The sequence below is a fragment of the Barbatula barbatula genome, assembly GCF_947034865.1.
Source record: "Barbatula barbatula genome assembly, chromosome: 20".
Classification (NCBI taxonomy): domain Eukaryota; kingdom Metazoa; phylum Chordata; class Actinopteri; order Cypriniformes; family Nemacheilidae; genus Barbatula; species Barbatula barbatula.
This window is the reverse complement of record NC_136783.1, coordinates 16,592,229-16,615,723: the sequence shown is the minus strand read 5'-3', so window position 1 is coordinate 16,615,723 and position 23,495 is coordinate 16,592,229. Positions and strand designations below refer to the sequence as shown.

The window sequence follows — 23,495 nt, the reverse complement described above, 5'->3', positions numbered from 1 at the left end:
ATGCTGCTAAGAGCGAGAGATTTTACTCCTTGATGATCTTACCTTCCGTAGGTCATACTGAAGCTGTCTAAGAATGAGTTCCAGCTGATTAACCTTCCCAGTGAGTAGATTTGGAGAACCATCTCTGTTTGGACATACAGGTGCACAATGAGACACAAATGGATGAATACATAAACTGCAAGACGGACAGACAGCACTTACCCTGCCACAGATGCTACTCTTCTGTTGAGCTCCTCGGAGAGCTCTAGAACTTGTTTGGTTTGCTCTTCCTCAGTTAGAGAACTCAAGGACGTTGCCGTCTGATCTAAAATGGAGGGGGGGGGAACTGTCATTAGGAATTGAGTGTTGTGCTTATAAAACCTTTTACAAAACCAACTTCCTCTCAGAAATCTGAGAAAAACTTCTCTTCCAAGTGCTTTGTTCCCTATCAGGTATCTGCACAACCCTAAAACCGTGAAAGACAATCAGGAAACCCCCAGAGGCAAACAGGAAAAGGAAACTGGCGACACATGGTTCTCCATATTGCTTCAGACAGACGTGGTGCAGGCTGATGCCCTGGGTACAGCTTCGAGCAACACTCGAAGGAAAGCTTATTAAATGCGATCTTCCTCTCGGCTCCTTCCAAGGTGTTAAAGCTCCCCGTTAACCAGCTTCCGCAAAGCAAGGTGTAAATTAAGTGTGGAGAGCAGCGAACGAGGAGAAAGGAAGGGTTAATGGGGAGGCGAGAGAGGGGGTTCACACGCTTTCAGGTGAGTGTGGCATTACACACTCATTAGGAATTCAAGACTGAAAATACACCGTTGTGTGGCTTTACCTTTCCGTGGGAAGCGTCTCGAGAGGAGGGGGAGGGACTGGCAAATGTGCCGCTTTTGTTCTGTCGTGTATGCAACAAAATAATCTACATCGGTCTATACTATAGTATCTTTACATGTACATGATAAACACGAACACCCAACTCCACCGGAAGAGAGAGAGACTGCTATAAGCATCCGATTCATACAGAAAATAATTAACCATCAAAGATAATTGAGAGCTACTATCGCAACTACCCATTACAAATTTCATAATATCCTAAGGAATCTCTCAAGATGGTGACCTGTCATTATTTCAAAGACACCGAGCTGGAAACATTCTCAACGTTTCTTTAAGAGCAGGAGTAGCTCTCACCTCTCTTAACACTTGTCAGCTCTCCCCCTCTCATCCCCCACCCCGCTCTCATTTCATTTCATTAACAGTCTCACAGCAAGGGGTGTCAATGGAGCTGGAATTGAATGGATGGATAATTATCAGTGCGCCGAACAAAAACACGCACAAAGCGCATGGAAACCAAGGCTGTCACTTCACCCACCCCCTCCAGTTAGCACCCCAACCCGAGGCGCAAGCTAACTTAATCATTTCTCCCACCACGAAAACGACGGTCTCACATTCGTCACTATTTTGAGACGGGACTAAGCGCTCAATCGTTTTTTTTACTTGCCAAGTCTTGCGTACCTCTCCGAGGACCTGCCGGCAATCGAGTCAACAAACCCAAGGAAGCTTGGAGGTGCATTCTCCTGTTCATTATATTTATGCATTACAGAGTGTTTAAACGATACATTTGAACATGTATGTAAAAATCGAACCCATGAATGCTAACACAGTGCTTACCACACATTCCTAATACAAGAAATACTGTGCCGTGCCCTCCGTAGCACTTACCCGTGGTCTCCACAGCGACCGGTTGAAGGTGAGGGAAAAGCTGTAATTGCACACAAGTAAAGGCGTCCAAAACCCAAAATGTGTAATTACAGCGAGCAATGGCTTGAGTCATTTCCCTAAGTGGTGTCTTGCTGGGCTCGCATTGTGATAATGGCTTAATTTCTCCATGCTCAAAATACGTTCTCCAATCCTAATTAGCACCTTGCGGAACAATGCGCCTTCAGGCAGTCAGAGGAAATGAATGGGAGGAAAAGAGAAACGTGGTGATTTGGACACGGTCAAGAGCGTCAGAGCAGGAGAAAGGGTGCTGTTTTGTGCAACCTTCAGTTAACTTTGGTAATGGTGTGTGAGAACCGCTTGAGTCGTATGGTGAGAGGAAACACAGTTCCAGTAATAGCGCGAAAAGGTATTTAAGGATCTGTTTTTTCCCCGATGAAATCTTTGGACCGACAGAGCACAACAGGGACCAGGCAATTTAGCCAATTTTCCTATTAATTTTCTCCATATGGCACTTCAATAATGTTAACGGTTTACAAAGAGGTTGAATTGTTTAACAATACTTAATGCATTAGGTATCATTAACTAAAAAAAGAAAAACTATTTTCTGCTACATATATCAATATAGGCTTGAGTTCATTATAAATAAATAAATATAATCATCAATCATTTATATTTCAATTTTTTAAGAATATTTTTATTTATTATTTTTATTTCATTTAATTGATATTTATCAAAAAGTTTAAAACTTTGAACCAAAGCACTCAGCTTCAACAACACTGTCTTAGAATTGTACCTTTTTACTTTTATGAAAAAAATGTGTTTCATTCCATAACAGTGAGCAATGAATGCTACACTGCCAGTAAGAGAACTTGGGGTTAATAACCACAAACAATGTTAAATGCAGTAGGTCAAGACCTTATAATGTTGTGGTTCCCAGAGAAAACCCAGCCTGAAATTAATGTGCAGTGCATAAGCCATGCTTCACATGCCCTCTGCTGTGTACCTTCAAACGCCCTTGCAGCATCCAGGAGATGTGACCAGTTGAGACCAGAAGTGGGGTCAGGGAGGGGCATCAGCCCAGTGTCCGCCAGCTTGGCCCTGTCCGCCAGCGTGCCATCAGAGAACCAGAGCTCATCTGTAAAAACATAACATACGGTTAATCTCTGGAGCCCTCATTACAGTTCACCCATATCCTCCCACCCAATATATCTGTGTTCTGTTTAGAAATAAGGCCCACTGATGGAGTGAATCTCTGGAGGATTGAATACCAGCGAGCAGGGGTGAGAGGTGGGCCAAAATGAGGAGGCCAAGTCCCTCTCTGGGTCTGTGCGTAAATCTTTGCATTTGGCATATTTTTGTGTTAGAACAACATTTACATTTGGGACTACTGACAAGCATGGAAATAACTATGTTATATAAAGGTTATACAAAGTATATGTTTGTAAAAAAAAAGATCTTGTCAGGCTCTGTTTGGCAACTAAAACTTCAATAACACAGTATTTAAAAGACATTTAATTTGTTAATACTACCTTATGTTTGATATCAATAAAATAAAAAATAAAAATCACACCATTAGTCACCAAATGCTCAGTAAACACAGCCGAGCTAGTACACATGATGCTTTAGGATCCAAACCCAATGAGAACCCAACAAAAACCAAATAAGAACCCAACGGAACCCCAATGACCTCTAGAGAAACATAAGACACACCAGCTCTCTCTGAACCTTCGGCACTGGTGTCACTGTTAGACAATGCTTGGCAAAACCTTTGCTTTATATTTTTGTTTTTCTCTTTGTACTGTGTAAATACAAAGTATTTTCTCATCCAAATGTTTTTGAAGACTCTCGCCTCCTCAGAGAAAACACTGCCGATTCCAAGATCCAAGCAAGACTATGGACACACTGAGAATTCTCTCTCCATTTAGTTTTCTCTTTGTTTCTTTATGATTCAGTTATTTTGTCCTGTAAGCAAAACAGTAACGTTCAAGGTTACCCCAGTGGGGATCTATTAAAGCATGCGTACTTGAACACAACATTCCTTGACCTAAAAATACTTTGACTAAATAATTTAGATCACGAGAGACTACAATTACAGTTCAACCATTCAGCTACAGATAATGACCAGTTTGATAAGAAAAAATTAGACGGTCACTGAAGACACAAACGGAAGAGTCCTGCATAAACAACATTAAACATTCATTCATTGGGCAGAGATTTCACCTAGATAAGAAAATCCTTCTCATGGTCAACGAATAAACATTTGTCAATAATTCATATAATAATCAAATAATCTACAAAATGACAAAGTACCAAAACGATGTACCTTTGGTCAAACACTCAACTGGCAAAACATTTCATGTATCTTTGGCCAATAAAGTGCCAAAGGCGCAATAGAATTAGCCTTAGGTGACCTAGCGAGCACATCCTATAATGCACCTGAAGTCTGCTCGCGAGGGCAGACAGACAGACCACGTTGAGAGCCGAGAGTGATTTGAATAATGAATGAAGCTGGCTGGCGTGGAGTTCTGCCATTATGAGAAGAGGACGCTTTGTCTCTGACAGCTGGAGAGCGGCTCAAGTGGCTGCATGTGAAAACAAGCCAAGAGGCGTATGAGGCCGTTCACACAGGACACATTCTTGTGTTAAGCCTTTTTAATTGTTAGTTTTACTGAATATATATTTCAAATTTTCATTAAATCAGCATTTCTAGATGTATTGTGGCCATTCCAGTCCAGTGTCCAAAATCAAATCTGAGGAGAGACATAAAGTCACCCAACAGCAATGTGAAAGACTGGCAGAATGACAAGACGAATCAAGGTTAGCACATAATAAATATGTTTCACTTTTCCTAAATAATAAAGAATTGCTAAAAAGTGAATATGAACTGGTCTTCTTTACAATATTTGAGGTCTGAAAAATACAGAGCATCTTTTCTGTTATTTTGACCTGTTTCTCCAGTCTTCCTTTTCTGCAAAAAAATGCTAATAAAAAAAAATAGATATTCAATATATTTTTCTTTCACTCACATTTTGTGGAGTGCAATAAATGAGTAGACACGAGACGGAGATGCGTCGAGTCAACTTTACTCTCCACTTAAAACAACCAATCTCATGAACAGCGAGTCAGAATAAACCACAAACCGATTAACACGGAACCAACAACCCACCCTTAAAGGTACAGTCCCTTGGTCTTACTTGTGGGTCTTAAAATGTATTATAAACCAACATACAGTATATTGGCTCAAATTGAAATGTCATAAAACAATAATGTTACTGTAATGATAGGTAGCCGTGTTAAGTAAATTTTATTCCACTACAATATTTCAAGAGACATACAGTATAATAGCAAGATTAGCAGTGAGCCTCTTGCGCATTAGCAGCAGATTTATAGTACCATTATTTGCTTCATTACGAAGTACCACATTAAAGTCTGTAGCAGATAAAATTACTTTAACAGGAAGGAATGTGGTGAACTTACTGGGGAGATAGAAAAATGAGCCTAAAAAAAAGTGTAATTTATTCTCATTATCATCAACTCATGTCCCAGCAAACGAATAGGCTATTACATTATCTGTAATGTCTCAGCTGATAGAGGGATGGATTTGAAGATGATGTTGACAGCTTATTATTACCGAGGCCAGACTGTGCATTAGTGTTACCGTCTAGTCTTGTATAGACAGACCTTTGACAAAGAGCTTCAAGTCAGGTCCAGTTTATCTATTTTATAATATTGATGACAACATCATCAAGATCTGTGGTGCAAGGTAGAACTTACTTTTGAGCTGACCGGCTGCGTGGTTCAGGCTCATGCGAGGGGGCAGGGTGCTGTGGTAGGGCAGGGTGCTGGTGAACAGGATGTCGTTGGGCACAGCTTGGTCCAGCATGGAGCTGCGGGAGCTGGCCAATGACAACGCTCTCCGGTGGCTGCTGCACAAGCTCTCGTCAGACAGGGTTCGGTATAGGGAGCGGCGTGGAGACTGAGCGACAATCTGTATCTGAAAGAACAAAAAGTAGAGAGAGAGATGGATGGGATAAATATACATGATGACGGGCGAGAGGAAAACAAAGAGAAAAGACAAAGAGAGGGGGTTGGTAGAGAAAATACAGAGATTATTCATCAGAATATGATTATGTGAAAGGCTCTGCAATATTGTTAATAAAACTGCCGTGGCAATAAAGCACATATCACTTAATTGAATTGCAGGAAGGAAGCTGGGGGGGGGTGGATGGGAAATACGAGAGCCAGCAGGGGACCAATCAGCAGCAGCCGTCAGAGTGACTGCGTGCGAGTCAGACCTATTAGAGTCATACCACTCTCATCAATAATGCAGGTACAATGGACACACTTCTGACGGGGGCTCTGACAAATACACAATTAGACCAGTAAACGTCACAGTGGACCTCAAAGATGAGGATTTTATAATAAGTTGTCAAAAAATGGAAAAGGTGAAGTGAATAGATTCAGTGTAGGCCGATGCATCATTTAAAGGGATAATTCATTCGATAATAAAATTTCTGTCACCATTTACTACTTGAGTCGATTACCCCTAATGTTTCAAATCTGTATACTGTAAATGTCTTTGTTCTGATTAACACAGAGGAATATACTTGGAAGAACACAGACATTTATGACAGAATTTGTATTTCTGGGTGAACTGTTTAGTTTTGTTCCTCCTGTTCCAGATTCACAAAATCTCAACAAACCTGTGCACCTACAATGAGCAAAGCATCTTCCTTATTATAAAATAAATAAACCTAAAATGCAAAGGTTAAACCCTCCTTGCAGATTTTTACAATACTTTAAGCAGCAGAGAGGCAACGGTTTGTTCTCAATACTAAAAGAAGGCTTTGTGAACTCATTTAAATTTGCAAACCATGGACGCATGGCATTAAACGCATGACCTTGACCCACGCTAGCACCATGCCCTATTGCTATTCACATTATAAATGCAATGTAATGCAAATGCAGAACGGTGAATGTTGTGCAGGCTAGAAAAATGAAAATGTAACCTTTGTGCAGGGTGAGACTAGTTAAAAGTCTACAGCAAATTATACAATATGTTACTATAAGACAGAAAATTGAGACCAACAAACATGTAGAACACACATGCATAGGAAGCTTTCCAATGCTGCAGGCAGAATATGATGATTGACAAATGGACCGTTCGCTGGGCAAACCCCCTTTGTGAACGAATTTACTATAGACACTTCCATTGGTCAACCACAGGGTTGCTACAAGATGCTGATTGGTTGATTTGCTTATTTGTCATTTATAGCTACACATTTAGGTTAAATATTTTTTCACCATGTTTTAACAAAATTTGTTCACCGCATTAGTCATCTTCCAGGGCTCATTTGAAACTCACCTTGCCGTGACCCGCCTGCGCCGAGGGACTGTCAGGTAGAAGCATCCTGAGGAAACCCTCCTTGGAGAGCGTCTGGAGCTTCTCGCCAGCACTATTAACCACCTGAGACTGGTCTGTCAAATAAAGACCCCTGGGAGACACAGGGAGATAAAGGAGTGGGTGTTAAAAAGAGAACAAAGAGAAGAACAAACAGCTTAGCAAAGCAAAAAAAGGCGACAAACAAACCGACAAACATTAGCTGCGTCTTTTATTCTGCTGTAATCTAAGTTGAATTATAAAAGTGCACTACATGTGTGGTACATATGTGTTATTGTCAAAGGATTTGACATTTTTCAGCAACAGCAAAGACACTTTTCTATAGGAAAAACAAAGGATTACAGGGGCAGGGGTTACGGAAAAGACAAATCAGTTGATGTACAGGATTATAGTCTCATAAGTGAATGTACAGCTTCTTGTGACCTGCAGGTGTAACACGTGCCATGAGGGTAAGTAACACCAAGAGGGAAGGTAACGCCACATTAAAAAATACAAGCTCAGAAAATGAATCAGACTACCTTGAGTTCCTCAAAAGGGTCTTTAGAAGCAAAGACAAGACTTGTGACCCACTGATATCAACAGAAAGAGACATGAAAATGATTACACAGAGCTTTGCATCAATTCAATTGAATCTCAGTCATGCGTTGTTTTGTGTCTGGAAAGCTTCATTGTCACCCAACAGCCTGTCCATCAAATCTCATCCAGGCATTAATGGTCAGCACAGGCCTGCTGTCTGATAATGTAAAGTGGCAGGTGTCGAGTAGATTTTGTCTGGATGGTGTTTGATAGAGGTTCTATGGTATGTTTGTTGACACAGATCATTTCTAAAACGCTGTCAGCAAAAATGTGTAAAGGACCTAAAAGGTTTGTGAAATGTCACTGCTGTGTAAAGGTACCAGCCAGACCTGACTTTGTTTGTAAAACAAGGTACTACAAAAATTAAAACTATTAAATTTGTACACACTCTAGTTTTAGTGTTCATTAAGTTCCATATAGTGGTAATAGTAATGGTATTTACCTGAATTCTCTGGCTGGCCCCTCTTCCTCAAGGAAATGCTCGGTTTCTCCTTTCTTCCACCCCGTCAAATACTGCCCACCTTGCGATTGACAACTATGCAAGTGTTTTTCCAGGCCACCCCCTTGAGTTGTGTCAGTGGGAGAGATAATGTAGATCTTTGAAGGGTCAATGGATCCGGAGTTCTTCGAACAGCGCTCAGAAGGGCTTCCAGAATGACGGGAACCACTGAGAAATCAATAGAGAGTCATGTGTGTTACCAACATGAAACAAATATCAAAATAAATAAATCAATTTTGTGGAGGATCTATTGACAGAAATACAATATAATATACATAACTATGTCTTCAGATGTATATAAAGACCTTACAAAATGAATCGTTATGTTTTTATTACCTTAGAATGAGATATTTCTATTTACGTACACCACGGGTCCCCTTACATGGAATTCACCATGTTGTTTCTACGGTAGCCCAAAACAGACAAACTGTTCTATTGAGCGCGTTTCTTAAATGCATTATCTCCTTCGGCAAAGAAGCAAAAATATGACAACATCTTAGTGCTCGGTCAGCTGCCGTAGTGCTTCGAACGGGAGGGGGGAGAGTAAGGCATCGGTTGCATTTCGCAACCTCACCACTAGATGCCGCTAAATGTCATACACTGGACCTTTAAGAGAACTCTGAAGGCAAGAACATGGGAAGAGGCTAAAAGCAGCTGAAACAACATAAACAACGCAGCTGTTACCGCCCGAAGTCTTGTGCACTTTTAAGCAGCCTTTATTACACTGTTGGCTCACCATGCAAAGCAGCCGTCCATCTTAAGAGAGGAAAACAGGGATTGCGCTCGGGGGTTGATATGATGTTGTTTTGGCTGCACTTGCCTCCACGCCTTAGATCTAGTAACTCAAACGACGAGCCATATAACCAGCAAGTCTGTCCTCACTACCAATTTTAAAAACAGAAATGCATTTTTCTGCTGTTCTTTTGTGAACTCTGAAACAAATCTTTACTTTGAGCAAAGCTGTTCCATGGGGATAAGAAGTTCAGTTTGATCCTTCAAACATCACATGCCAAAACAGAAATCAAATAAGCTGAAGATGTGATTTCATAAGGCTTTTATTGTTTAGCTTTGGCCAAGTGAATCAAAAGTTGTCGGAAATAATACCCATCCGTTCTCATGATTGTCTTTGGCACTCGATCTGTTAGCGCTATGCAGGATTCAGGACTAAAAATCAAGGCTATCTTTAGGGATGTGGAAAGCTGCATATTGCCAAAATTGACTTTAAAACGGCAGATGAATAAGCAGCCGTGAGGAAGCACTGCATAATTAGGCAAGTTGTGGGTTTTGACCCCAATCTGATCCACTTCTTAGGAGGAAGAAATTAATTATTGCATTCAAAATCAGCTACACGTTGTGGAATGTAATGGAACAGAATGCAGTGGTCTTGAGACACTTGAAAGTCACAACACTGTCGTAAAAAGTTAAATTTGAAATTGGTAACCAAAATCCATCTGAAGTTGTTTGACAGCAAAATGTGATCTAATAATAAATCTAGATAAACTGGTCATCGTCAATAATTAACCAGTTAAACCAGTTAGTTGTTGGTCTACAACCATGACCCATTTATTAGCTGCTTTAATGTTCTTTCACCCTCCACTTCTCTCACCTTGAAAGCGATGATATCTCGCTCAGATCTCCTGTGCTCCCATCAGTCGTGTGTCCTGTAGGCGTAGCAGGGACGTACCCCTGAGACAGGAACATCTTTGCCCTTCCCTCGTCCTCCTCTCCTTCCTCAGGGTACTCCAGAGTCCACGGGAGTCCCGTATCAACTCTCCCGTCCCTCATGACCATGCGTGATGGTCCCACCCCAGTCAGGGACAGAGGAGGAGCTGGAGGAGGCATGCAGGGCGCTGTATCAATCCCACTGTCCGTGGACGCCCCCTTTATGTAGGTGAGGCCAAGGGACTCCGGATCCATTGGGTCTCCGGAGCCGAAATGTTTCTCGTCGCTGCCGCTGGAAGCATTGCTGGAGAGGGTGTTACTGGAGTGACTGGAGGAGCAATGACTGTGGCAGCTCTTCTCACGGCTCTAAAAATGAGAATTTGCTGGTTATTGTGGTGACCTACATACAGTATATATTGTATGTTGAGTGGAATAAATGAATACAGATATTTCCTTTTTAAAAAGCAAAACATTTAAACTCTTAATTTACAGACTTTTATTACGGTCACAATCTAGCATTACAATTCGCAGTATCCTGACAGGACTACACAAGCTTTAAATAAGAGGCAGGCAAACCATTTTATGAAAATGAAACATTTGGTTCCTTCGTAGTCAAAATACAGCGCAACAAATATGGATGAAGGAGCCCTTGAGCGCTGGAGTGCATTTATCCATTTAGCAATAACAGCAACGGTCAGAAGAACCGGCGCGGCACCATTACTACCTACTGTAACCAATCTGATGGAAAATTAATAATTGATCATTCTGTTAAATTGCATCCTCTAAATGTAAGTCCTTTCAAATGAATAAAAAGTGGATGATTTTTTAACTTTAATGCATGGCTTCTATTGGAACGTCTATTGCCGCCCACGATTTCTAGCTGGATGAAAACTCAAATATCCCCTCTGGCTCAATGCAATGCATTCAATAAACCATCGCAAGAAAGGTGTCAGTTCGGCATAGTACAAGAACACAAAATACTTCTCTAAACTTGGCAGACGTTACTAATATAAGATAAACATGACCTATGACATCACTTTTTTACATTAGCATCAGCTTACAAAAACACTAAGGGCAGGTTGACCTTTTCGAGCTAGATAAATCAGGTGGATTTTTTGTGAACCTGATGTTAGGTAATGTCGGAACGCTCTTGCTATCTTCGAGCATGCGCGTCATTCTGTAACCGAGCAGTATTCCTCATTCTCACGTCAATTCCTAGATGGATCACATGTCTAGATGGGCCATCTGCCATAGATGTCAACCCCCCTTTCTGCCACACCCGTGACCTCTCTGGGCGACTACCCACCCGCGCGGAGAAATGTGGCGGGTTTGCGACACTGCCAACTACATGTTCCTGACTAATGAGGTCACTGCACTCAACAGCCACATATAAACATGCGAACAGTTGGACGCACACGCATGCAAGCGAATAAAATATGCTAGAGTTCATGTACAGTACGATGTATTAACTGTATGGATAACCAGATATTTGCATGTGTATATGCACGCAAAAACAAATCAGCCAAAATAGAAAATATTCTAAACTGAAAATTGCCATAATTTAGTCGTCCCTGTCGTGCTGTTTCAAGCCTGTATATTTTCTTTCATCCATGGAAAACAACAGGAAACTTTAAACAGAAGGTTAGTGTCTGACTGACTCAGTCACGATTCACTCTCATTGTATGGAAGAAAGAACAACAACATTCTTTACAATTTTTCTTTTGTGATTCACAGAAGAAAGTCAAACACGTCTGGAACGACATGAGGGCGAGAAACGCAAACAATGTTTTATTTTGGGTGAACGGTTGTTTTACCAAATATCACGGCTTTGTAGACTGACGCGAAACGAACAGCGTCTGGCCTTCAAAGAGCTTTCAGTATAATAATGAGCACATAGAGAGAGATCACATCATTCATTGATTGAGTACTTACTCGAGGGAATTTACCAGGAGAGTCTTTCGCACCCTGTCTCTGCAGACCTCTGTTCAAGATCTTGGTGGAGGGGATGTGCCACTTGGCCTCTGGAACACAAGGCGACCCTGAAAATCACAGGCATGATGTTACATATCAATAGGAGCGCTGTTTATTCGATTTTTGGAAAATCAATATCTCAAGTTATTTAATGCAGCTTATTAAATTCATAAAGCAAACAAAAGGCCACTTGCACTTCAGTGAAATATAGTGGGTTTCAATAAGACATTTGAGCAAACACAACCCATGTGGTTTAAAAAGAATTGAAAGAGTTGATCGTACCGGCAGATCGAGTTCTCTCCAGCTTGTGCTCCCGGTCTTCCTTTTCTTCTGGCTGGTCTTGAAGAGCAGGTGACTGCAATCTATAAAAAAAGTTTTGGCATAAATGACTTTGAACCAATCAAATTGTACAGCCTGATCAAAAAAATGTTAATAAGAGTTTGAAATAATAATACTGTATACTGTAAAATACTGTATGTATTGCAAAACATGGTAATCTAACATAATGTATGTTCAGTATGTAAAATATATGTATAAATATTAAGAAATATAAACAATATAGAATATATAAAGAATACATTTCAGAGTAGAAAGTACATTTCCTAAATGCATTAATGGTCATCAATGTAACCTTTTGAATAGTTAGAAAGGTGTAAAACCGATTCTGGCATTCTTGGGGTGGGGTTTGGTGGCTACAAGACTATGCGACTGTCTGCGAATGAACAGCTGATCTTCACAAAACCGGTCATGAAACATTATCTCATACCAGAGATGACCGAAAACAGGAGCCAGAACGGCACGCCAAATATCAACTTCTCAATCGCACCTAATTCTCTTTACACAAAAGATTTGCACAAAATCTAAAAAAATGAGCCTCTGTCATGTCCTCTGAAATGGCCAGGGTTGTTAGTGTCTGAGCTACACAGCTGCTGAATCTCATTACCCATCATAACTGGCTTTCTGCGCCCATGTGCCGCAGGGCCCCGGGTCGCTGGAGGTCGACTGGTTACTGGGGGAGCTGCAGTAATGCTGGCCGGGGTTTCCAGACGGACTCTGAACAATCTCGAAGTCCTGCAACACCCTGAAATGAGGAAACAAAAGGAAGACGCTCATTAATCAAAGAAAGGCCCCAGACAAACCTAAAACAACGACCCGAAGGAGACTCATTCATATTATCGCCCAGAGGGAGGAAACACTGTCAAAAAAAAAGCAGAGCGGATACTATTCATAGCGGGGTCTGTGAGTCTCCAGGGCTGAGTGCATGTCTGATCCAGAGGGTGGGAATAAGGGAAATACAGAAGGGAATGACAGACTGTATGCAATGTGGATTTCGGCACAGCGGGGAGGAGATGACAAGCCGTGTGAAGGGGCCACAAAGGTGTGTGTATTTTAGACAAGGTGAAGAGACTAGTATGCAACACGCAGTCGCTCAACGGCAAAAGAAGACGTGTAATGTTCAAGAGCATCAGACTTTGCAGGGCTGGAAAATCATGCACCCAATTAGCTCACCATGCAAGGCGTCTCCTGAGAAATCGGAATGCCAGATTCGGACACGACTGGTTTTCAGTTTCTCTAATCCGCAGGGTGGTGTGTCATTCTTAATGGCCTTTGTACACAATCTTTTGGATTTCCCCTCTAAGACAAATTTAGTGTATATGTCAGCAGAGATGTGTCAGGATAATTACTGTTATGAATCATTGTTTCTTATAGTTCCTGGTGCTGTGCTGTTCACACTCATCCGCAGCTCAGCGTGGATGAAAACCAGGTGTTGCTTTTTGTTACCTGTCCTGACACATTCACAGCTGCTGGCAAACACAGCCTAACAACGGAAAACATTACTATTGGCTCTGCTTGACTGTCTGTACGAGGCCCCCGTAACATCTGGACGCGGTTTAGTCTTGTGTATGGTAAATAGTTAAGAATGAATCTCAGGAATCTGCTTAGAAATGTCAGGTCATAATTAAGCAAAAAAAGAAGTATTCAATTACAGTAATAAAATATCAAGTACAATTTTTAGTATAGGCAGTTTTAAACAACAACATAAACAAACGTTGTGGCCTAAACGTAACTTCTGCTACACACCCGGAAAGAAGTCCCTTCAGATTATTTCTGATAAAAAGCAAAATAAATAAGTAAATTATTTTGCTAGCAAAAATAAATTATGTATTGCCAATTTTATGTTGGATTAACAGTATAAAAACCGCTACTTGGCTAAACTTAAATGTGACAAAGCTACAAGAATTGTTTATTTGATAAAATAATGATACAAATAATTAAATTAAATATAAATAGTTTAATTATAAGCCACTAGACCAGTCAACAAACACAGACCAGAAGTTAACTTTGGGCCACGTGCTGAAGAAACAAAATGTGTAAAGATAACAAATGTTTAATAAATAAAATAGATCATGTTTTGATAAACATTAACTTGAATAGATAAAAAATGTAACTTAAATAAACCATAAAATAAACTGTAACTGGTTAAAAACAATAATAATAATAATAAATAATAAAATAAATATGAATTTAAAGTATTTTCCTGTAACTTTTTATTTGGTATCTTAAGTAGAATATGACCCAGATATATTTATTCATATGTTCATTCCCAGGCTTCTTCTCAGATCAAAGACAAATAACACCGTGTTTGCTTTATCTGTCCATACCATTGTATCATTTTCTGATACAAAATAGGAAAATAGGATCGATGATGACCTATTCAGCTGTGATGAAGCCTAGTGAAAACGCCTACAGACAGTACTGACATTTATAATGAGATCAATGCATTGAAACATGCATTGGTTCACATGCACGTGTAAGCGCGCGCACACAGAGCTGAGTAAGCATGACCCACAGCTGGGTGTGTTCATACTGTAGCAGAGATGACTGCAATGGAGGATCAATTACAAAAGGCAAATCAATCCACCCTACACCTTTGTGAGAACCTCTCCACACTTGTCTCACATGTCCCTTTAGCCATCTCTCAAGAGTTCAAGAGTGAGATGTTATGATAAACTAAAATCATCTCACTTTTTTCATGCAAGACGCCTGTGAAAACGAATAAAAAGCAGGCAGAATAGCCAGACTTTTCAGCAGGACAGATATTAGCCTCTTACCTGGAGCCATCCTGGTACTTCTTATCGAAGGAGGTGCTGCGTGAGATGGCAGCCTGGGCATACTGGAACATCTGTTGGCTCGGGGAGGGTCGATCTGGACCCTGAGTGGGAGAAACACGAGAAAGCGGCAGCGCCTGGGGAACGTGAGTCATCCGATGCCAACCGGGCCCAGTACCAAGTGTCTTGTACTCCATAATGGGGACGCGATACATCTCTGAAGCGCCTCTGCGGGACACAGAGCAGACAAGACACAAATCCATTATGAGCCAGGAAGTTATTTGAAAACTACCGTTTTCTTTCTGGTATAGTCTTTACGTTTACATGGATTTTTTTGAGCCTATGTATACAAAACAGATGACACCTGTAGCTGTGTAGTGGAAAGAAATAGCTTGTTTAACCATTTCTGACAAGAAACAAACCAGGTCTAACTGGATCCAGGTTTTTGTCCAGTAGCCGACCTGTTTATCTCCTTTTAAAAACAACTGCACAACATGTCCCCAACAACATAATTCATTCTAAAAAAGCGCCTGCGGTGAGTGATCACATCACTATTATGGATTAACCGCATTCTCGGTTACATCACTGACTGTGTTTCAATACAGTTAATTAGCTTTGAAATGTCTGGGAGGTTGAAAACTGCATTATGGGGGCAGAATGTTCCTTCAGAAAGAATGACGATTATCATGGCAGCTAAGTTGCAGGTCAAAGACCCCCGACAGCTAGATCGCTTCCTTCACGCTTCTGAGCTCAAGGGTGCTAAAATATATAAATAAAGATAAATTATAAATGTAAAACTGTGAGAGGCTATTTATGCAGCAAATTGTGAATCTACAGTGTTTTTCAGTCCTTCTTTTTTTCAATCTATCAACATAAAGTGTCATCCCTCCATGCTGAATATTCAAGTGAAAATGATGGAAATGATTTGAGAAACGACAAATGGTATCAGACAAATTATATACTGCATTATGCTGTAACTGTCAACAATGTGCGCGTAAGTGAAAGAGGCAGAGAAAGAAAGAGAGAGGGAGAGAGAGAGAGAGATAACAAGAAAGCAAAAAACAGACAAAAATCGAACACAAGTCCGGCTCACGTCAGCAGGATTCATTGATAGTTAATGATGTGTTTTCCGATCTGATCCTCTCACACAAACACACGCTGAGATACTTCCAAAACAAGAACCTCTGGTTTTCTTTTCAAATGAAAAGCAAGAACAGCCAAGAGCCCTCAAGTGAGATTTTCTCAGAAGTATTTTTTCAAGTACTGTATTTTATTGTGGAGTCTGTGAAGCACACCACACTCTCACAGACTCTCAAACACAAAATTCACAAAATTGAGAAACGCAATACAAACAAAACCAAACGAGGTTCTTGTCAGATTCATTACCGTTTGTAATTCCATAGTTTAAAGATATAATTCCACTCGTTTTATCAATCTGTAAATGAATAAAGCCAGGTTGCTAAAAAATGACTAGCTAACATTTCCTTATCAAGCCATACAATTAAAAGAGGCACCTGACTATTTGAAACTATTGTTCACTGACCTTCGACTGGAATATTATTGCAAAACGTTTTGCCCTGGCGCAATATCAGCAGAGTAACTAAATACAATCCTGACTTGCCCGGACATGTTTCTGTTAACTTCATCCCTCTACAACAGACTTGCCCTAAAATACAGCGATATACAGCATTTCAGATCCTCCAGCAATCCTATATGTTTTTGCTTACAAAGGGCAAAGAGTCTGGTATTATGCTTTACAGAGGGCAATACAAGTCAATCCAGTTATTGACAGTTCAGAAATTCACTTTAATCTCTGACATCAGATGTTTTTAGTAAGCCCCAGAATATGAAGCTCATGTTTAAAAAAGGTCATCTGGGATGCGTTGAACTGCAGGCCTGTTTTTTTGTAAGTGGTTTCCACAATGTTTAGGCTCTGCAAACCATGACTGGTCTATGATCATATCATTCGCAAATAATCCCGACGGGATTAATCTTCTCCTCAGGAGGTGACCAGTGAGAAACTGGTGCTGCCCATCTGTCCGTACATTACATAAAGACTTCATTTGTAGGGCTGTATTGCGAAATGTAGCTGGACATGTTCATTATTTTAACCTGCTATATATAATAATAATAACTCTATATTTATAATGAATAAAATTTACAAATATCTGCCATTTAAAGCAATCTTGGTAATATAGACGCATATATATATATATATATGTCACATTTATTACATGCATATACAAAAAATACAAAAGTATGAGATTGGTAATACAAATATGAGATTGGCTGAAGAAAATAAAGGTAGAAATGAAAAAACTATACCTCCTGGGGGTGCCGTCCTCGTGCGGATGCAAGACGACCACCGTGACCGGGGCGGAGGTTCGCAGAAGGTCGATCATCTGTTCGTGATTTAGCGTCCCAACAGCCACTTTGCAGATTTCGACTAAACGGCTACCAGGGCGAAGTCCCGCCTGCCAGGCGAACCCAAAAGGCTCCACATCGGCCACCACGCCCTCAAAGTTCACATGGAAACCCAGCTGTCCCAGGGCGTTTCTGCGCAGGATCATCTCCACTGCCTCACAGCCCCTTGTGACCATCTGAGAAGAACACGGTACTGGTTAGACTGATGCATTGTTAATTTTACTATCTGCCTATGGCCGGATATCTCAAGCTTCCAAGGGTGAAATTAACTGATGTCAAACCAACATACGATGTCACAACTCAACAGGCTGATGGTCTCATGAATAACAGAGATAGGAGCAGATTTGTATTGCATTCTAAGCCCCATACAGAGAACCAAACACCTAAACCAACGTTTCATATATCAGTTTAGACCTTCTGCACTCAGCTCCTCTATTCCAAAACAAACAGTTTTAGGAGAACTTCAGGTAAGCTGATCTTACTCTTATTCTGCAAAGCTTCTAAAAGCCCAAAGGCACCATTCTTAGCATCCTAAGCAACAACAAAAGGCCCTTATGGGCTAAAAAACACAATCTCGTTTCAATGATCTGTTGCTCAACAGCTGATGGTGCAAATAATTTTTTTTTTTAAACCATGTAATCTAACACAAAAAGGCAAAATTCTTGTCACAGAAACACCTATACCATTATTAAAATTTTATTTTTGAAGACTTTGCATGAAAACAACTGTATTAAATCTGCTTCCGGTCTACTACACAAATGATACGATGACAACACAAACCACACTACGCAATAAACAACAATTTAAAGGGTGTTTATGAGATATGTTATGAGTTGACAGAAGGCATTTTACAAGCTGTGAAGTCACATAGTGAACTGACCACACACACACTGAATGTATCCATCACACCGGTCCATATTAAACCCTGCCCACACACTGTACAAAGCCTCAGTCTACAGATCTGGACCAGCTGAGAACAGTGAAGGGCAAAACTGAAAATTCTATCATTATGTCATTCCAAACCTGTATGACTCTTTCTTCTGCAGAACACAAAAGAAGATCTTTTCAAGAATGTTGGTAACCAAACAACATGACTTCCATTACATGAAGAAAAACACCAGTCATGTCTCAGAAATAAGAGTCATATACAAATTATATTTAGATTTTGAACATTGTAAGGATGAAAAATTACATTTTTTTATTTTTGGTTAACTATTTATTTAAGGTTAATGATTCTGAAGACCTGAAACATTCCAATAGTGTTCACTTATTCCTAAAAAATCTGTAAGGTTTTCATTATTATTAACCCTTGATTGGTTTTACATTCATGTAAATGTGAAAGACGTTTAGGGAATTCAAGTGCTGATGCTTCAGTGGGCTCTAAGGTAAGATTTAAGGTAAACTAAGGAGATCTGTTCTAACACGATCTTTTTTGCCTTTCTAATGCTAATCCAGTGACCCTCGTCCCAAAGATTGCAGCTGCAGATACTCCAAACAGAAACTTGATCCTGTATACCAACACCGTCTCCTTAACCGCAGTTAAAAGTCAATCCTGATCTGAGCTCCAGCTTAAAGTTAACTTGAGCTTTTCCCATAGATCTGCAACACATACCTCTAATCGCTGCGTGACCTCTCGCACCTCCTCTGGGCATCCGTCCTGCACAGAAAACACCACGCATTCGCCGCGCTCGTAAAAGAGCTTCACCCTGCCCGCCATGGAGGACGAGCTCCAGCCAATCACGTCCCTGCAATAACAGTTAAAAACCACTTCCTTGGAAGCCTCCTCGATGAGCGCCACAAACTCTCGAGAGACAGCCAGCAAGCAACCGATATCTGTAGACTGGCATTTGTCCCGGGCAACGACGGACCACGTGATGGCCCCTGCGCTGTGCAGATGAGCGTTGAGCCTCGGCCGGCTACGTTCCTTCCTTTTGGCGCCGAGGGTGATGAAGCTGAACTTTGCTCCTGAGGTGTCCACCGGCGTGGCACTGGTATAGTTCTCCGCCAGATCTTTGAGATATTCGTGGCGGGTACGTGTTGCCATGACGCGGAACTTCTCGGATTTGTGCGCCGCGTTTTCGCCGTTAATAACCTTAGCCAACAGGAAGTCCCGGAACACAGCAGACTTGGGGAACATTACGGCTTTGGGGATGGAAGGACCAAACGCAGGCACATCTTTGGATCTGGCAACTGCAACACTGTGGGATAATAAATAAAGGTTGAAATGAGTTCGCTTTTTAGTCTTTTTAATTAAACCAATAATTCATGCAAAATTAAATCCTGTCATTGCGTTTCCATGTTGTCCAAACACGTATAATGTTTCTATAATATTTAAGCTGTCAATCTTATGAACTATAGTTCTATGTAAATAAACATTTGAACATATCTACCTTTGTGCTCAATTGGAATGTAACATACAGGTTTAGAACAACGTGAGGGCATGCTAATAATTTTCTTTTTTGGATATTAATTTAGGGCTGTGCAATTAATCGAGAATTAAACAAAATAATCGAGGTAAACGCAAGGATCCTGTCTTTTCTTAAATCCACAGCGCACACCTTTCCTTTACATTGGTTCAACAGTGCTATTTCTTTACATTTATTTTTCAGTTTAAAAGCCAAGGTTTTTTTATGTTGTTTTAAAGGTTAATGAGTAATTGTGTTAAATAATCGGGATCTCAATATTGACCAAATTCATAATTCATAATTTAGCAGCCCTATATTAAATAAATATGAAATGATCTATTTCACACCGAAAGACTTTTGACTTCAAACAAAGAACTTGCGACAGAACATCCGTAATATAAAGCGATGTTGTCCATCTGACTTCAAACTTCCAGTCTGAAATCGTTTCGCAGCAGTGTGAAACCGATCTGCTTAGAAGATGAAACGGCCAATTTTCCTTCACGACGGTTTCCGAGCTCCCTCAGCTTCTCCGCAACGTTACACTGAACAAGCTTAAAAGTCACCCAGTGAGTACATAAGACTGGAAATTGAATTCCCTTTCGATCTTATCCTTTAATCCTCTCTATCATTTGGAGAGGTCAAATCTGACTGTCGCCAAGCTGTTTGGAAAGCATCTTTCTCAAGATGAAATCTTTTATTTACCAAATTTGATTCAGTCAAAAGGGACCGGTCTGACTTTCACAGAAACAGTATTTAGTTCAGCAAAGAAACGTGTGCGAGCCAAACCGTCACACCATGCGTATTACATTATATATCTAACCGAAGCATTTATTCAAGAGGTTGAAATACACTCTTAAAAATAAAAGGTGCTTCACCCTACCATAGAAGAACCTTTTTTGTCTAAATGGTTCCATAAAGAACCTTTAACATCTGAAAAAATCTTTCTGTTTCAAAAAAGGTTCTTTATGGTGAAAAAGGTTCTTCAGATTACTAAAAGATAAGAAAGAGATAATTCTTTAAAGAACCTTTTACTGAATGGTTCATTGTGGAACCAAATTTGGTTCTTTACTGTTGGCATCGCGATTAAGCACCCTTACTTTTAAGGAGGGATTGATAGTTTAACTTCAAATGAAGCTTTATTTTTTTCTTACCTGTAGCACACATGCTCTGTACAGGGGTTGTGGACTTTGACTATGATGAAGACGTGTTGAAAATGAGACCGTATGTTTTGGGGTGTGAAGGGAAGAGCTCCTGGTTCTTGGAAAATGATGGTGACAATGTCATTCCCAATGTGCCTCTTCCTCAGTAGCTGGATGGGGTAGAGAATATAGCCATTATAATACATAACCAAGCAGAAAAGGGTTTTCATAACAATACAATTTTTATGTTTTTATTTTAAGCGTTCTTTAAAGGCAAGGGTATGTATTAATTGTTTTGTTGTGCAAAGAACACATCAGTCAATAAAAGTGAGCACTAGTGATGTGAATAAATGTAAAGGTATCGCTGTAGTTATTTGTATATCTTTAATTTTCTTATCCAAAGAGCAAATTTAGAATCTCAAATTCCAAGATTATCTCTGTCGGACCTGTATACCGTGGAAAGGAAACAACAAATCTCAAAAATCTGCCAAACAGGCTCCTTCACTTCCCATTCTGTATAAACAGCTTTCCTTAAAAATCACACATCTCCATTTCTTTATCCGTCTGAGCTCTGTCTAGGCAAAGGGATTTCAGGAAGCCATCGACTGAAAGCTTTTAGGGTGGTCAATTAATCTGCCACAGACTATATTAGGATTGTTCCGCCTATTGAAAAGTACAGCGCAGAAAGGAAATAAATCTTTCACCAAATAAATTAAAACAGTCATTAAGATCTTAAACGCTTAAAAAAATCTACTCATTTCCTATCAATTATCTCTCATGTGTCTAACTAATTACTTAAGACACAGAATCTGTTCCTCGTCTGGGTAACTGGAACGGGAGAGTTTTTTGATAAGATGAGGCATTCAGACGGTTGCCATGACAAAGTGCTCAAGTGTTTACAATTAGCAGCATGCAGGACCAATGGTTTGGGTTTTGTGGGGTCTGAAAGATGCACAGATCAAGACCGGGCACTTGAACGGAGAGCTGATAGGGCTGAAAGAGGTTATAGTGCTTGTGAAGAGGACCATGTAACGGATCACACAGGCCTGAATCTCATTTGCACAGGTGCTTGATGATGTGTGCATAATACAGCAATAACAGAAGTCTATCTCGGATGTGTTTTTAATAACTAAATTATTATGGGAGCCAGCAACAGTTCCCCTAATAATGAAAATGATGTCACCACACACACATTTAGATCCTAAAATCTTTATTTCTTTTATAGATTCATTTCATTTTATTTACCAAAAGCAATTGTTTCCCAAATAATATGTAATTGATTGAATCACAGGGTGATACAATTATGGCAACATTTTCACTGATCTATTGCTTTTCAGATCATATTTACATTTCATTTGACTTGATACAAAAAGGAAGTCTGTAGGGTATGTGTCAAACTCACTTGTTGTCTGTTGTTGGGTGTGTAGGGCAGCATTGTAGAGACATGAAACATCAACTCGAAGTCTTTATAGGTGGTGTAGAGAGAGTGTGTGCCAGTGGAGTCCGCTGTACAGAAGATGAGATTATAATGACACACATAATACCTCAAAATCTGTTTCCTGTGTGGCTTAACGTGTACTCATTTGCAAATGGCTCATCTGTGTAGAGATGATGAGAAAGTGTGCATGACCCATGTACCCAAACTGACCAAGAACAATTGTGGTATTAGCAGAATCCATTTTAAAAATGAATGACCCACTCGCCAAGCAGTGAAAGAGGATCATTCAAACATAACACATCATGTGAAACTTTAAGAAAGAGGCACTTACTTTTGGTGTCCAGCTGTGCCCTGAACTTTGTAAAGCCCTTCAGACGAACCTTCTGACCCAGCAGTTCGAGAAACTCGTCCAGTGCGGGACTACCACTCTCATTGTTGTACATCTCTTCCTCTGTGCTCTGACCTGCCTGGCAGTACAAGATGCCCACCTTGTGCTGGTAGCTTAGCTACAAATTACAAAGAGAATATCAGTTTCAAATCTTCTAAAAACATCAGTCATTAAATCTCTGTGAATTCTTTAACCTTGAAAACATTTATCACCATGTAATGCTTTATTCTGACTGACCAATTCCATAGTCAAAAATATATTTTTTTAAATGTTGAACATTTCATTATTCGGCGCTAACGTCATAGATGTCTCCTAATGTCAATTTGCCATTATATTATTGTTCACGGTGACAGACAGGCATATATCTACATTCTTGTGCATGCATTTATTTTTTTGCAAACCACTGTAATAAGTAACAATGCACAGTCGGTCCAACATTATTACAAATAATAAATGTTTACCTTTTTGTGTCTTGGTCCTGTGATTTATATCTCAATACAGACTTAGCTGTGCATTATTCTTTATGCATCAGAAAAAAATATTTATTACATGACTGAATGTATTTTTATGGATGCAGCCCCCCCGAAAAAATTATATATTTAACTACCTTTCCATGACCCTATATGAGAAAAAAGTACTCCACTTAACATCACATGACACGACATCATCAAAAAGCCCTCTTGAAGCACATGGTCACGGTACTGTAATATACATCGCCTACCATAAGTGGCCATCTAGTCCTGTTAAGTGCTATCAATCTGTGCAAAAGCCTGACACATAAAAA

General features: G+C 40.1%; 1 protein-coding gene across 2 annotated transcripts in view; it reads right to left on the bottom strand.

Moving 5' to 3' along the window:
* Window positions 1-23,495, bottom strand: part of sipa1l2 (signal-induced proliferation-associated 1 like 2) — a 52,920-nt gene that overhangs the window by 1,402 nt on the left and 28,023 nt on the right. The window contains exons 5-21 of one of the 2 annotated variants that reach the window (XM_079482468.1): window positions 22,655-22,829; window positions 22,288-22,391; window positions 20,898-21,055; window positions 18,954-19,539; window positions 17,243-17,517; window positions 14,921-15,145; window positions 12,751-12,888; window positions 12,090-12,169; window positions 11,769-11,875; window positions 9,781-10,202; window positions 8,118-8,342; window positions 7,618-7,668; window positions 7,064-7,193; window positions 5,473-5,692; window positions 2,702-2,833; window positions 202-304; window positions 43-124 (exon numbers count right to left, since the gene is read on the bottom strand). In XM_079482468.1, the coding sequence (XP_079338594.1) occupies window positions 43-124; window positions 202-304; window positions 2,702-2,833; window positions 5,473-5,692; window positions 7,064-7,193; window positions 7,618-7,668; window positions 8,118-8,342; window positions 9,781-10,202; window positions 11,769-11,875; window positions 12,090-12,169; window positions 12,751-12,888; window positions 14,921-15,145; window positions 17,243-17,517; window positions 18,954-19,539; window positions 20,898-21,055; window positions 22,288-22,391; window positions 22,655-22,829 (3,213 nt within the window). The remainder of the gene's footprint in view (window positions 1-42; window positions 125-201; window positions 305-2,701; window positions 2,834-5,472; window positions 5,693-7,063; window positions 7,194-7,617; window positions 7,669-8,117; window positions 8,343-9,780; window positions 10,203-11,768; window positions 11,876-12,089; window positions 12,170-12,750; window positions 12,889-14,920; window positions 15,146-17,242; window positions 17,518-18,953; window positions 19,540-20,897; window positions 21,056-22,287; window positions 22,392-22,654; window positions 22,830-23,495) is intronic. The other variant, XM_079482469.1, reaches the window with a different exon arrangement.